Source organism: Octopus bimaculoides, chromosome 27 (genome assembly GCF_046866305.1).
Source record: "Octopus bimaculoides isolate indiv1 chromosome 27, ASM4686630v1, whole genome shotgun sequence".
NCBI lineage: Eukaryota > Metazoa > Mollusca > Cephalopoda > Octopoda > Octopodidae > Octopus > Octopus bimaculoides.
In genome coordinates this window covers 11,433,147-11,450,646 of record NC_142954.1, presented here as the reverse complement: position 1 = coordinate 11,450,646, position 17,500 = coordinate 11,433,147, and the positions used below count along the sequence as shown (strand labels likewise).

General features: G+C 37.6%; 1 protein-coding gene across 2 annotated transcripts in view; it reads left to right on the top strand.

The window, feature by feature from the left end:
- Positions 1–17,500, top strand: part of LOC106876783 (receptor-type tyrosine-protein phosphatase N2) — a 144,626-nt gene that overhangs the window by 58,945 nt on the left and 68,181 nt on the right. For both annotated transcript variants that reach the window (XM_089343601.1, XM_089343600.1), the window contains one exon: positions 6,278–6,332. In XM_089343601.1, coding sequence (XP_089199727.1) covers positions 6,278–6,332 — 55 coding nt within the window. The remainder of the gene's footprint in view (positions 1–6,277; positions 6,333–17,500) is intronic.

The window sequence follows — 17,500 nt, the reverse complement described above, 5'->3', positions numbered from 1 at the left end:
CTTGTCAAAACATTTCCATCAGTTTGTGTTAAACGTCCATGCTTGTTTTCAAACTTTTGGTTTATTCCTTGTTTCATACGCTCTGAGTAATGTAAAGCATTCCTTTCACAAGTGACAAGTTACTCTGTCACATATGTTGCACAGGACCGGCATATGTGTGTCACATATGCTGCAAAGAACCAGAACAAAATATCACAAAGTATTATGTCCGATGCTCTGCCGATTCTGCTACCGTACGTGGCCCTTGAAATATTTTATAGTGGATAAAACACGGGTTAGAAATTTGATGGGGCGGGAAGAAAGAAGGGAACAGTGCATTATATTGACCCCCTGTACTTGAATGGTACTTTATCCTATTGACATCGTGCTCAGAAAGAGTAAAATTGGGAATTTGGCATTGTGTTAGGAGACCAACCTCACCAAATACGAAGACTTACATTTTCTCTTCCTGCTAAACATAAATAAATTGACACGCGTGGGAAATACAGACAAGAAAAAGAGGAGAGAGAGGAAAAGAGAGAGAGAGAGAGAGGAAAAGAGAGAGAGAGAGAGAGGAAAAGAGAGAGAGAGAGAGAGGAAAAGAGAGAGAGAGAGAGAGGAAAAGAGAGAGAGAGAGAGAGGAAAAGAGAGAGAGAGAGAGAGGAAAAGAGAGAGAGAGAGAGAGGAAAAGAGAGAGAGAGAGAGAGGAAAAGAGAGAGAGAGAGAGAGGAAAAGAGAGAGAGAGAGAGAGGAAAAGAGAGAGAGAGAGAGGAAAAGAGAGAGAGAGAGTTCTCGCAGAGGACAGAGTTTTTGCTTCACCAGATATGAAGCCATGAATACTTGGTGACATTTCGCCCGTCTTTGCGTTCTAAGTTAAAATTCTGTCGACATCGATTTTTGCCTTTCATCCTTTCGGAATCGATGAAATATGTACCAGTTGTGCACTGAAGTCGAATATTGTATTTTAGTATTATGCGGGGGAAACGACACGCAGTCTGAACAGATTTCCAGCCCCCCTGCTATCCATGCCACAGATAAATGGCAAAGTTGACATCGGCAGGATAAGAACTCAAAACGTACCGCTGATAATTTATTATTATCATTATTAAGACGGCGGGCTGGCAGAATTGTTTCTACGTTGGATGAAATGCTTAGCGATATTTCGCCCGTCGCTACGTTCTTGGTTCAAATTCCGCCGAGGTCGACTTTACTTTTCATCTTTCCGGGGTCGATAAATTAAGTACCAGTTGAACACCAGTGTTCGATGTAATCGACTCATCCCCCACCTCCTCCAAGCTGCCCTTGAGGAAAAATTTTGAAAAAAATATTATTATTATCATTAAGACGACGATTGAAATAATAATTATCATAAATTAAGTACCAGTTGAACTCTAGGGTTGATGTAATCGGCTCTTCCCCACCTCCTCCAAGCATCGTGACATGTAATCACGGGGTTGTGAGTTCGTGTCCACAGCTAGCCACCTACACTTTTCTCTGCAAAATAGGGATAGTTTATCCTGTTCAGGCTATATTATTATCATTATTCTGCGATTGAGAATTTAAAATCACTTCTTTAACTTTCTTTGAAATAATAATTATTATTATCATTAAGACAGCGGGTTGGCAGAATTATTATTATTGAAATGATAATTATCATAAATTAAGTACCAGTTGAACTCTGGGGTCGATGTAATCGATTCATTCCCACCTCCTCCAAGCTACCCTCGAGGGAAAATTTTGAAATAATAATTATTATTATTATCATTCTAGCTACAATGACAAGCTGGTGGAACTAACCATTTTCGGAATCTGACGAACCCTCTTCTCAATCTCCTTCACATGCAATATAACAAATTGCCCATCCACTCACTCGTGCTTCGTGGGGGGCCACCCGAGTACCTCACTGCCATTATCTATCTCTTGGAGGCGGCGAGCTGTCAGAACCATTAGCATGGCAGGCAAAATGTTTAGCTGCATTTCGTCCATCTTTACATGTTCAAATGCCGCCGAGATCGACTTTGCCTTTCGTCCTTTCGTGATCGATGAAATAACTACCAGTTGAGTACTAGGGTTCATGTAATCGACCTACCCCTCCCCTTAAATTGCTGGCCTTGTACCAAAATTTGCAGTCATTATCTTTCTCATGAAAGCGGCGAACTGGCAAAATCGTTAGCACGCCGGACAAAATGCTTAGCGGCATTTCGTCCGTCTTCACATTATGAGTTCAAGTTCCTTCCAGGTCGACTTTGCCTTTCATTCTTTCGGGTTCGATAAAATAGGTACCAGTTGAGTACTGGGGGCGATGTAATTGACTTACCCCTCCCCCAAAATAGCAGACCTTGTGCCGATCATTTTGTCTTTCTTCCTTCACCATTAATCTCTGAACTTTACTGTTTCGAGTCCTAAAACTCAAAGGGTCACTTACCCGGCTTTCCACAGTGTATAAGTGTCCGAGATCACAACGCTCTCCACGAACCTGTTGTAGGTCGCAGGGTTACTCAACGCACTATCCGGGTCGCAGGGTTACTCAACGCACTATCCGAACCGGGAATTGAAACTATGATCTTGCGATTGTGAGTACAAAACCTTAACCACGAGGTTCCGCATTCTGAATTGGTACTTTTTAAAATTCATGGACCGAAAGGATGAAAAGTGAATTGACCTCGGTGGAATTTGAACCCAGAGTGCAGAGGGTCAGAACAAATATCGCAAAACATCTAATCCAACTAGCTAAAAGTTCCTTAATCCAACTCCTTATTTCGATGTTTTTATTTATCGACCCCTGGATGGATGCAAGGCAAAGTTCTAAGTTGACCTTGGCATGATCTGAACTCAGAATGCAAGAACAAATACCGCAAAACAACCAATCCAACCACTTAACAGCCCCTTAATCTTACCCCTTGGTTTGGTACCTTTTCATTCAAGCCCCGAAAAGAATAAAAGGTAAAGCTTAAATCTGTCCTCAGCGCGATTTGAACACAGAATGCAGTGAATCGGAACAAATATCGCAAAAGACCCAGTTCAACCCTTTAATAGTTTTGCCAATCTAGTGAAAGCGCGTGGCTTCGTGGTTAGGGTGTTCGGCTCGCGATCATAAGGTCACGAGTTCGATTCCCAGCGCACGTTATATCCTTTTGCAAAATACTTCATTTCATGTTGCTCCACTCCATTCAGCTGGCAAAAATGAGCGAGCTGTACCAGTAACTCGAAGGGCCCGCCTTGTCACACTCTGACACGCTGAATCTCCCTGAGAACTACGTTAAGGGTACGCATGTCTGTGGAGTGCTCAGCCACCTGCACGTTGATTTCACGAGCAGGCTCTTCCGTTGATCGGATCAACCCTCGTTGTCGTAACCGACGGAGCGCTAGTTCTACCAATCTATCGCTGTTTCGATACATCTTTTTAAGGGTCCCGACAGGATAAAAGGCAAAGCTGACCCCAACTCCTATTAGATCGTAAAGAGCCACAAGATATACTGTGATGCACTCATCCTATCTACTCTTTTAACAACTCTGTTAATTCTCTGAACAGAATCCCACAGATCCAGTTTTACTTTGGTTACCATAGACAAGTACACCTCTCTCTCCAGGTTGTTCTCTGGCCTATTGGTGGCATTGGGTTGTCCGGAAAGTTCGTGCCGATTTATAGTAGCTTACCTTTCGACTTATTTGCCATGAAACCACCTCAATTCTGGGAAGAGGGTATTTTCAAGTTAAAGGAAAGATGGAGACGCATTGTGCAACAAAATGATTAAAAATTGATTAAAAATGTAATGGCAAGTATTTATTGACCTTTTTCTTTCCTTTAATAATCGGCACGAACTTTCCAGACAACCCAATATATGCAAAAAGTGGATCCATCTACTCGGACCACGCTTACCAATCTCACCTCTTTTTAGCATCTTCAGAGATGGCCTATTATCAACAAAATCCAATCCAGAACTTGACCACAACTTTATTTAATTGACTTCTGTAAAAAGAAAACGGTCATTTTTCAGATTAACATCCGCACGATTTTCACTAGGGTGTTAGGGTTAGGGTTTGGGTTAGGATTAGGGTTTTAGGGTTAGGATTAGAGTTTAGGGTTAGGGTTAGGTAATCGGGCGGGTATTAATCTGAAAAATTACCAAAAAAACAACGGGGCGGAATTTGAACTCAGAACATAGTGAGTCGTAAACTTTGATTTACAATTTAGGAAGAATTTTTAGATGGGGGTTAATTAATACCATCTAATCAAGCCCTTGATTGATATTTTATTTTTATCAACCCCTGAAAGAATGGAAGGCAAAGTCAACCACGGTGGTATTTGAACCCAGAACGTAAAGACTGACGAAATGCCGCTAATCATTTTACCCGATGTGGTAACGATTCTGCCAGCTCAACGACTTAATAATAATAATCCTTTTCTACTAGAGGCACAAGGCCTAAAATTTGTGTGAGGAGGATATTTGATTATATCGACCCTAGTACTCAACTGGTACTTAATTTATCGACCCCGAAAGGATGAAAGGCAAAGTTGACCTCGGCGGAATTTGAACTCAGATCTCAGCGACGGGCGAAATACCACTTAGCATTTCGCCCGACGTGCTAAAGATTCTGTCAGCTCGCCGCTTTAATAATAATAATAATAATGATAATAATTTACCCAGTTGATGAATGGCTAAATTGAACTGATTGGCGTTGAGAGACGAAGGAAAAAGGTGAGGGTGGGGAGGGCACTGGGCGTGTTTGTATTTGTGTATGTGGATGTGTGTGAGACACAAACATATACGCGCACGCGCACGCACGCAATAAGGTCGTCTTAACGGAGTTTTACGTGAGACATTGAAAGCGACGTGCAAGAACGATAATAAATGAATGAGAAAAAGTACTCATATATATATATATATGTATGTATAAAATATATATATACATTTATAATATATATATATACAGACACAGACACACACACACACACACATATATATATATATATATATATATATATATATATATGTATATACACACATAGATAATAGTTATATTTACATACGTATGTGCTCATTCAGGTATACACAGACACGGGGGTGGTGGGAACAACAGAGAAAGTGTTGTTGTTTTTGCTCTTGTTGGTGGTGGTGTTTAGCCCCAGGTCAACCACCAACGAGCGAACTTTTTGATAAAGTGCGTTTCAGCCGTGATCATACCGGGTGTAATGTGAATGAAATATGGCTGGTATTTTTAGCGGGTCTATCGACCACGTTGAGGCTGGAGTCGGTGGCTGGCGTTTGCTGCCTGTCGCAGAGAAAGAGTACGAGAGGAGAAGAGAGACAGAGAAAGAGAGCGAGAATGTTGTGTCGCATAAAGAGAGAAAGAGAGAGAAGGAATTACGTATGTGAACATACATATAGATAGATTGAAAGAAAGAAAGAAAGATAGATATATAGATAAATAGATGAATTAAAAGATAGATATTTATATAGCATTATATGATGTTTTTTTAATACTTTTTAAATAAACCCCACCAATTATATATCATTTATTCGCCGCGCGCATATATATATATATATATATATACATACATAAATATTTACTCTTATGTGCAAACACGTACGTACACATAAGCACACACATATATAAATACATTTACACAGAAACAGATATACATACTCATATATCACATTTATGTAAGTGTACTCATACATACACCGAAGAGTACACATACATACATACATACACACAAATATATACATATACACACTTACACATACACACACACACTTACACATACATATATATACAGATAGACACCTATACGTACACATATACATATATACATTCATACACACATACATACATACTAGATACACACAGAGGCAAGATGGTAAGAGGAAAAAATGCACAATGACAACCACCATTAACAATCACAACAACAACAACAACACTAGTGAAAAGTATGTCGTGTAACACAAAGATCACCGCCTCAACCCCCACCATCTTCACACTGCCACCACCACCACCAACAACAACAACATAAAGATCTAAGTTTCTATAGTGAACGAAAATAACAACACACCAGTACTAGAGTTATATACAGATATATACACACACATTATATATATATATAAATATATACATATGTATATGTAATTTAGACGAAAAATCGAGTGCGTTGAAGGTGTATATAGATATATATACACATGTGTGTCTGTCTGTCTGTTGTCAATGTATGTATATAGGTGTATATATAATAAAAAGACATGGAGAGGATGTTACAACCTTTAAATTCTACTGAAATTGTTGTGTTACCATCTTCCAGGAGCGAGGAACCTGTTTCGTCGAATATGGATATATCGACTGGACATATTGTTTTGGTAAGTAAATTAGCCATCTCTCGGCTTTTTATTCCATTTCTCTCTCTCCTCCTTTGCCCTGCCTTTTGATATATGTTGATATGTGTATATATATATATATATATATATATATATATATATATATACACATGTATGCATATATCTATGTATGTGCGTATGTGTACATACTTTTATATATACGTACATGGTCTGTCATTCTGTCTGTCTATCGATCTATCTATGGATGTTTTGTGTATATAAATATGATCATATATGTACATGTATATATATATATTGTCTTTCTTTCTGTGTTTGTCTTAGTCTTTTTCTCACTATATATTAAATACAACTGGTATATAGTTACACGTTTGCTTGCTTGTTTGTGTGTATATTCATTTACATATCACACATAGTTATGCACATACATACATACATACAGGTGCGTTATAGATACACGTGTATATAGCATAAAATGTACATCTATATAAAACTTCATTTATATATATATATATATGGATACACACACACACACTCAACACATCCACATATTTTATATATGTGTATACCGACGCATAGATACACGTGTATATATAATGCATCAAGCTATTAAACCTTTTGTAGTATATGTATTCAAAATATATATATGTTGCGGTCTACATATAATGAAAATGAAAATGTTTGCTTTTATTCTTTTACATGTTTTTTTTTTATATTGTTGTTCATTGTGTTTATTGCTGTGTTAATTTTGAAGACCTACTATCCTTCTTTTCTATCCATCCCTCTGTTCCTTCAATGTGCTTACTGCTCTTTCTCGCACCACCTCTCTCTCATTATGGGTTTATTCTATGCCTAGACACACCTAATTTTTTCTTTCTCTCTGATAATTTATATACACTCTTCTATCGATGTATATACATATTGCAATGCTACATAACACAGTGATATATATATATATATATACATATATCACTGATTCTCTAACTCTGGTTTTCAGCAGTTTGACGTTATGAAGCCTGCGTATTTAAAAAGCCAACAGGTTGGTGTTTAACCACAGGCAGGATGTGATCAAGCAGACACAATGATCAAAATCATACCAACCACGACCATCATGTTTTCTGGAGGGCCGTGGGTCTGTAGTATCTAGGAGGAAAATTGTATAATACGGATCATGTTCCCTCTCCCTTTTTAAAGATTGCAGGGTGTAATTCAAGAGGGATTTGGCTGCTATTTCTAGCAACGCGAACGACCACTTAGTAACGGCTTCGTTCCGTGTTGGCTCGAAAACCAGCAGGTGCGTCATTACGGCGTTTTCGTAGCTACTGTGTGTCTTTGTATATATTGTGTGTAAGTATATATATATATATATATATATATATATATAGCAGGCACACACACACACATATATATATTTGAGGGCGATCTTCCGTCTGTATTTTAATGCACATTGTGTGTGTGTGTGTGTGTGTATATATATATATATATATATATATATATATATATATATATATATATACAGTGTGTGTGTGTCTCTCTCTCTATATATATATATATGTATATATATATATAGTGTTTGTGAGTGTATATATATGTATATCTCTCTATATATACACCACATGTCTGTAGTGTGTGTGTGTATATATATATATATATATATATATATATATATATATATATATATATATATATATATATATATTATATATATATATATACAGTGTGTGTCTCTCACTCTATGTATATATATATATATATATTATATATATAGTGTTTGTGAGTGTATATATATGTATATCTCTATATATAAACACCACATGTCTGTAGCCTATGTGCGAATGTATATATGCAGTATGTATATGTTTATGCATATGTGTATATATATATATATACATCTTTGTGTACACACACAGGGTATATATATTATTTTACATCTATATATACACACATAAACAGACGCGCGTACGTCGATCTTACCGTATGGAGAATTTATACGTAGATGAATTTTTGTGAATGAACGTAAGATAAGACGCGCGTACGCACACTACCACACATACACACACACAGATGTATACATATATATATATACGCACGCACGCATTCACACATAGACATACACACATAGCCGGGTGTGTGTTGTTCTGTGTGTGAATCTGCGTCCGTATATGCATCCGAGTGCGTGTGATTATGTAGGTGAGTTTACCTTGCGTGGGAAAGTCATTCAGTTATATCACACGTGTCTCGGCAACGACATATATACATATATGTATACACACACATACTGACACGCGAATAAGAGAATTGTATTATATATATAAGGTCGTCGTCTACAGACGTGCGTCCCTCTACTTACACAATTGTGTGTGTGTTTATTTATTTATATATATATATATATATATATATATACATACAGTGTGTGTATATATATATACACACGCATACATACACTCGCATATACTTACGTCTACCAGCCTAGCTTATTGGAATTATCTCCCTTGCAAATTTTATTTGTAAGATTTTCTGCACCACTAGAGTGAGTTCCTGACCACTAATCTTGCGGATAATCTCAGATGATCGACTTAATGCAATCCTTTACATTATATATGAGAAATCTACTGCACATGTATTCAATATGCACAACACCCCATCCGCACCCCACGAGGGATTTCCCCCACTGCTACGTTATATAGGGTGCATTCCAGAAGATTTGAGACTTTTTTTTGTTTAGGTGAAGAATCAATTATATCTGTTCTAGTTTATTGTAATTTTAGTATATTATTATAGATCTAATAAGCTGACCTGCCGTCTTTTGAATTTGTTAGAAACTGTGTGGAAGTCTGTTGTATGTGTGTATATGAATAAACCGTGTATGACAAGAAAAAAGGTAGACAGGAATATTGTTGGAAATAAGGACCATACCTAATGAATGGATACAGTTATAGAGACCCCTATTCAGGACTTTAAGATTCTGTGTCAACATGTGTTTGTAAATGATGGCGGTAAGGGCACCTGGCTGATGACAGCTGAAGAGGTGCAGCGATCATCTTATCGTTGACAGAGGAACTTGAAGTGCTGTATGTGCATCATTGTATCATTCTTTATATATTATAGGTGCAGGAATGGCTGTGTGGTAAGTAGCTTGCTTAGCAACCACACGATTCCAGGTTCAGTCCCACTGCATGGCACCTTGGGCAAGTGTCTTCTACTATAGCCTCGGGTTGACCAAAGCCTTGTGAGTGGATTTGGTAGACGGAAACTGAAAGAAGCCCGTCGTATATATGTATATGTATATATATGTGTATATGTTTGTGTGTCTGTGCTTGTCTCTCCAACATCGCTTGACAACCGATGAATGGTTTCTTTGTGGCTGGATGCTCTTCCTAACACCAACCACACATACATATATATATATATCTTTTATCTTTTACTTGTTTCAGTCATTAGACTGTGGTCATGCTGGGGCACCTCCTTGAGGAATTTTTTAGTTGAACAAATCGACCCTAGTACTTATTTTCTTTTTAAGCCTGGTATTTATTCTTTCAATCTCTTTCGCTGGAACCGCTAAGTTATGGGGACATAAACACACCAACAGCTATTGTAAAATGGTGGTGGGGGACAAACTATGTACATGCACACACACACACACACACACACACACACACACACACACACACATACATAGGATGGGCTTCTTTTTCAGTTTCTTATTTCTGTATTGCCCACAAGGGGCTAAACATAGAGGGGATAAACAAGGACAGACAAAGGGATTAAGGCGATTACATCGACCCCAGTGCGTAACTGGTACTTAATTTATCAACCTCCGAAAGGATGAAAGGCAAAGTCGACCTCAGCGGAATTTGAACTCGGAACGTCACAGCAGAGAAAATACTACTAAGCGCTTCGCCAGGCGTGCTAACGTTTCTGCCAGTTCACCGCCTTTTTCAGTTTCTGTCTACCAAATCCACTCACAAGGCTTTGGTCAGCCAGAGGCTACGATATAAGACACTTGCCCAAGGTGCCATGCAGTGGGATTGAACCTGGAACCATGTGGTTGGGAAGCAGACTTCTAACTATACAGTCACGCCTGTACCTAAATATAAAATTATGTTGTATGTATTTGGGTCTGTGATCTTGTCTTTGTGTCACACACTTGTTGTAAGGGAGTGCCGAGTGTTAGAAAAATAAATATGAGAAACTTGCTTCAAGGCAAGCACACAGCAGGAGAGATCTTGAGAGGAAGAACTCCCACCCAACAAGTGTTTCAGCTCTTATTCTTGACACTATATGAGAGCCAGACCCACCTGGGTCATGACTCCTAGGTGTCCTCCTGCTGCTTTCCAAAATTGTGTCTCCAGCAGGATTTGAACCACTAAGCCATGCTGACCACCAAAGGAACCAGCTCTCTTCTGCCTTGCATTTCCTTCCAGTCCTCACTGTTAAATCTCTGATTGAAACCAGTAAAAGACAAAAAGATGCAAGTGTTTGTGTAGAGGTACATGGCTTAGTGGTTAGGGTGTTAAGCTCATGATCATAAAATTATGGTTTTGATTCCTGCAAATATGGAGAAGTGGGAGTTAAAACAATGATTGATGGTGATGATGATGATGATGGTGATGTTTTCCTTTTCACTTACAGTTAACCAAATCTGTTTCAGAAGGCCTGGTTTTCCTAAGATTATTGCAGATGTTAACCCATTAAAAATTACAAATTTCGTAATTATCTGTCAATATTTACACATATCTAACCTTTTTGCTATATCTACTAGGCATATTTCTCTGATATTCAAATGAAGTTTGCTAATTTTTCACCCAATATCTTGCTTATTTCTATTTAAAATGTTATTTTGATCATTCCAGCATGTTTCTAAGGCTGTTTTATGCTAGGAATCAAAGTTTCATAAAAAAAATTCCAGTTAATAGAATTATGGGAGGTAATGGGTTAAATATACGATAATGGTAATTATATAGTGAAGTGCACACATATACATGTACACACACACACACACACACACACCAGTGTGGCTGTGCAGTAAGAAGTTTGTTTCCTAACCAGATGGTTCTGGCTTCAGTCCCACTGCATGGTGCCATGGGCAAAAGTTATTATTACATCTCTTGAAAGAGCACCATTTACTGTTTCAAACTGTGAATGGTACTCTGTCCATTTAAAAAGTTATGCAGTCGCTCTCCTTCTTTTCCAAGACAGCCAATATTGCTTGGTGCCATAATCGACTTTCTGGAAGGCATCGTCCAGCTCTAAAATGATGTCACTAGCAGACTTGGCACATTCTAATGATTTTTTTTTTACTCATATCAAGGCAGGAAGCCAATTTTCTTTGCAATAGACATGAAGCTAATGGTCAGCTGAATTAATTATTCATTTATTGTCAGGTCTTAAGTCCACCTCGAAATAGCAATGATCAAATTTATGACCGATGGTGGTGGTAGTCATAGTTATTTGTTTAATTCTAAGTCCTAAATAAACACCTAGCCCCTTTTCAGCAGACCAGTGATTGAAGGCCATTCAACCAAAATTTAACCGTTTATTTTTCAATTTTTGAAACGTGATATCTTTGGTTACTTAATATAATGTGTCTGTGTAAGATGCAATTTGGCAGAATCATTAACACACCAGACAAAATGTTTAATGGAATTTCATATGTGTTACATTCTGAGTTCAAATTCTGCCAAGGTTGACTTTATCTTTCATTCTTTTGGGGTCAATAACATAAGTGCCTGTCAAGCACTGGGGGTTGATACAACCAACTCGACCCTGCCCTAGTAATTTCAGACCTTGTGCCTATAATAGAAAGGATTATTAGCAGAATCATTAGCACAGCTGGTAAAATGCTTAGCAATATTTCTCTCATCGCTACGTTCTGAGTTCATATTCTGCCAAGGTTAATTTTGCCTTTCATCCTTTCGGGGTCACTAAATTAAGTACCAGTTGCATACTGGTTCAATGTAATTAAGTAGTCCCCTCCCACTAAATTTCCGTCCTTGTGCCTATATTACAAAGGATTATTATTATTATTATTAGCGTGGTCGTTACCAGTGTTGCCTTACTGGCACTTGTGCCGGTGGCATGAAAAACATTCGAGCAAGGTCATTGCCAGTGCCGCTGGACTGGCTCCTGTGTAGGTGGCACGTAAGAAACACCATTTGAGCGTGGTTGTTGCCAGTACCGCCTGACTGGACCTCGTGCCAGTGGCACATAAAAGCACCTGCTACACTCTCGGAGTGGTTGGCGTTAGGAAGGGCATCCAGCTGTAGAAACTCTGCCAGATCAGATTGGAGCCTGGTGCAGCCATCTGGTTCACCAGTCCTCAGTCAAATTGTCCAACCCATACTAACATGGAAAGCGGACGTTAAGCAATGATTATTATTATTATTATTATTATTATTATTATCATTAAGGAGGCAGGCTGGCAGAATCGTTAGCACACAAATGCTTAGTGGCATTTCGTCTGCCGTTACGTTCTAAGTTCAAATTCCGCCGAGGTCGACTTTGCTTTCATCTTTTTGGGGGTCAATAAATTAAGTACCAGTTATGCACTGGGGTTGATGTAATCAACTTAATCCCTTTGTCTGTCCTTGTTTGTCCCCTCTATGTTTAGCCCCTTGTGGGCTATAAAGAAGTAAGAATCATTAGCATGCTGGGCAGACAAAATGCTTAGCAACATTTCATCTGTCTTTATGTTCTGAGTTCAAATTCCGCTGAGGTCAACTTTGCCTTTCATCCTTTCAGGGTCAATAAATTAAGTACCAATTGAGTACTGGGGTCAATATAATTGACTAGTCCCCTCCTCCAAAATTTCAGGCCTTGTGCCATTAGTAGAAAACATTATTATTATTGGGATGTCCAGAAAGTTCGTGCCGATATTAAAGGAAAGAAAAAGGTCAATAAATACTTGCCATGACATTTTTAATCAACCAAATATGAACCATTTTGTTGCTCAATGCGTCTTCATCTTCCCTTTAACTTCAAAATACCCTCTTCCCAGAATTGAGGTGGTTTCATGGCAAATAAGTAAGGTACACCACTATAAATCGGCACAAACTTTTCGGACAACCCATTATTATTATCATCATTATTATTATCATTATTATTATTATTATTATTATGGTGAACTGGCAGAATTGTTAGCATGCTGGGCAAAATACTTTACAGCATTTCAATTGTTTTTATGTTCTGAGTTCAAATTCTGCCAAGGTCGTCTTTGCCTTTCATCAACCAGTATAATGTATCATTGCTTTTTCCAAGAGGGAGATTTTACTGCTTTTTCTAGCAGTTTTGTGTGTAGACTTTGCCTTTCATCCTTTCAAGGTTGATAAATTAAGTACCAGTTGCATACTGGGTTGATCTAATCGACTGCCCCCGCCTCCCCCAGAAATCTCGGGCCTTGTGCCTAGAGTAGAAAAGAAAAGAATACTACTCTTTTACTCTTTTACTTGTTTCAGTCATTTAACTGTGGCCATGCTGAAGCACTGCCTTTAGTTAAGTAAATCGACCCCAGGACTTATTCTTTGTAAGCCTAGTACTTATTCTATCTTTCATCTTTTGCCGAACCGCTAGGTTATGAGGACGTAAACACACCAGTATCAGTTGTCAAACAATGGTGGGGGGGAACAAACATATACGCACAAGCACACACACACACACACACACACACACACACACACACACACACACACACACATATATATATATATATATATATATATATATATATATATATATATATATATATATACGACGGGCTTCTTTTCAGTTTCCGTCTACCAAATCCACTCACAAGGCTTTGGTCGACCCGAGGCTATAGTAGAAGACACTTACCCAAAGTGTCATGCAGTGGGACTGAACCTGGAACTGTGTGGTTGGTAAGCAAGCTACTTACCACACAGCCACTCCTGCACCTACTAGTTTTTTTGTTAATTTTCACTCCTTACCTGGTGCAGAATATATAATTACCTTTTATCCATTTAATAAAATAAAAAGTTTTTGGTTTTGGTTAATGAAAGTTTGCAGGCTTATTGTTATATTTATTGACAATATTTTACATATATTTACAATTCAAAATGGCCACTGTTTGCTTTCACCATAGCTCTTAATTCTTTAAACCAGCCATTTTCACCTCACAGTCTTGTATATGAACCATTTTCAGCGCTACTGTTTGTTCACGGTTGTTTGCGTGGCCATATTTAATTAAGAATGAACAACAAACGAAAATAACATGAAGAAGTGTTCTGTGACATTTGCATCTTTTTCTGCCATTAAGAATGTTTCAATTTATTCTTTGAATAATGGGTTTGTGCTTATGTTTAAATGCATATACTGTAAGAAATATAAGACGGTTAAAAATTTGTTTTTTCCATAATTCTCTCAGAGGACTGAAAAGCAAATTTGCTCCTCACAGAATTTGAACTTTGAACTCCAGATTTGCTGTATTTAGTCCCTTCAGTTGATTTTTTTTTCCTACTTCACCATAAAAATTAGTGAGCTTTTACACTTGGGTGTCAAAATTATGACCTCTATTGGCCATATCTGACCTACAGCAAAAGTTTTGTCTTGCTCTTGTCTCAGTTTTGTATTTAAAAAAAAAAAAAAATCACTGTTTTCAAATTTTAAGATATTCTATGAAATGTAGCTCATTTTCAGAATAGATAAATAAATAAATAAATTTATTAATCCAATTTACATTGAATATTTTTTATCGGTTACAATAAGTAAAGATTACAAAAATTTTTTTTTCAGAAATTGCATAAAACATCGGATTAACCCCATTGACAGCTTGGCTGATTTGGGCAAGTTGGTAGGGGTCAAAAAATAAAAATATAAATAGATGAATAATTACAAAAAAAATAAAAATTAAATAAAATAAACAACCCTTGCATACAAGCAAGGCGATCAAAAACGTATATAAAAAGTAAATCTCTTTAAGTCTGGAAATATAAAATAAATATTACAAATTTTATAAATACTATAGGTCTGTAAAATAAAGTTTATAATTGAGTTTGGTGGGGATTTAATGATTTTTTTTTTTTAATTTGACAATGAAAAAATGTTTTTTAGCTTTTGTGGTAACATATTATTCCAAGCATTTTTGGCAAATTGATACTAAAAAAAAAAAAAGGGGGGGTGGCAAATTCAAGTCAGCGATATCTCTTGTTTGGTAGTTATGGGGGAGAGAATGGTAACGGATAATTTCATAGAAATAAGTATGGCGGTGAAGATGAAATATTTTGTGGAACTTGATGGCAGTGTTTTATAGATATATATAGGTGCAGGAGTGGCTGTGTGGTAAGTAGCTTGCTTACCAACCACATGGTTCCAGGTTCAGTCCCACTGTGTGGCACCTTGGGGCAAGTGTCTTCTACTATAGCCTCAGAGCGACCAAAGCCTTGTGAGTGGATTTGGTAGACGGAAACTGAAAGAAGCCTGTCATATGTACATGTGTGTGTGCATGTTTCCGTGTTTGTTTCCCCCACCATCGCTTGACAACTGATGCTGGTGTGTTTATATCCCCGTAACTTAGCGGTTTGGCAAAAGTGACCGATAGAATAAATACTAGGTTTACAAAGAATATGTCGTGGGGTCGATTTGTTTGACTAAAGGCAGTGCTCCAGCATGGCCGCAGTCAAATGACTGAAACAAATACTGAAGAATAATAAAATATATCGTTAAACAAAAGTAATTTTGATTGAGGATTGTTTATTTTGAGAGCTTTCCGTGATTTATGAATGACATGGCTGAGTAAGCGAACTTTGCAATTTCCCCAGGCAGCAACACCAATAATAGAATTTCGAGTATATTAAATAATGATAGTGATTCTAGCATTTTCAGGAAGACGGTAATAAATTCTATTTAACATACCAAGAGTACGGGAATTTCACTTTAATAAATTGCTTATATGTGTTTTGAAACTGAGGGACTTATCGATATGAATGCTGAGAAATTTTGTTGATGTTATATGTGAAATTGCTTTACCTGCAATGAGGACATTATCAAGAAGCTGTTTGGGCTTTGTGGAGAAAAGCATGCAGCAGGTTTTTTTTTTTTATATTAAGGGTAAACTGATTAGTGATAAGCCTTTGATAAACCTTGTCCAGTTCTGAATTCTGAAGGCGCAATGGCCCAGTGGTTAGGGCAGTGGACTCATGGTCAGAGGATCGCGGTTTCGATTCCCAGACCGGGCGTTGTGTGTGTTTATTGACTGAAAATACCTAAAGCTCCACGAGCCTCCAGCAGGGGGTGGTGGCGACCCCTCTTGTACTCTTTTGCTCCAACTTTCCCTCACTCTTTCTTCCTGTTTCTTGAGTAAAGCTGCGATGGACTGGCGTCCTGTCCAGTTGGGGTGGGGAACACATACGCCATAGAAACTGGGAAACCGGGCCCATGAGCCTGGCTAGACTTTAAAAAGGGTGCATAAAATAAAATAAAAAAAGTTCTGAATTAACTGTATTGAATAAGGAGTGAAGGTCCTGGTGACCAATAAAAATAGTAGGGTCATCAGCGAAATGTAGAAAATTTAATAAATTAGTAGAATTGCACATATCATTTATATAGATAAGGAACAGTAATGGGCCCAGTATGGACCCCTGGGGGACTCCTAGCTTTATAGTGGATAGTGATGATTTTGATGTTTCAATAGAAACATACTGTTTATGCTGTGAAATGTATGATTTAAACCAATTGTTCGGAACTCCACGTATTCTTATATGCCTAAGTTTAGCCAACAGTATATCTGAATATGCAGAATCGAACGCTTTACTGAAATCTAAGTAAAGTGCAAGGAAATATTTAGAGATGTTTAATGAACTGTAGGCAGATCTAGAAATTCAAGGATTGCATCAGCAGTACTTAAGTTTTCTCTAAAGCCAAATTGGTGATATGATAGTATTTTGTTGAGACTGAGAAATGACTGTAGTCTCTTGTACATTAATTTTTCAAACATCAGAGCCTAAATAAGTTTATATGGAACATTGGTTCCAGTAGGTCAGATTCATATATCTTAAGTAATCATTTGTGACCTTAACCAATAAAAAAACTTATGTATCCACATACTAAAACATGACCTATTTTCCCTTCACTTTATCTATACATGCTGAACTGAACAGAAGGCAGTTTTTCTTTTTGTTTGAAATTTATGCACATGTTAGTCTAAATAGATTCTACTAGCATGAACAGCATTGAAAGGA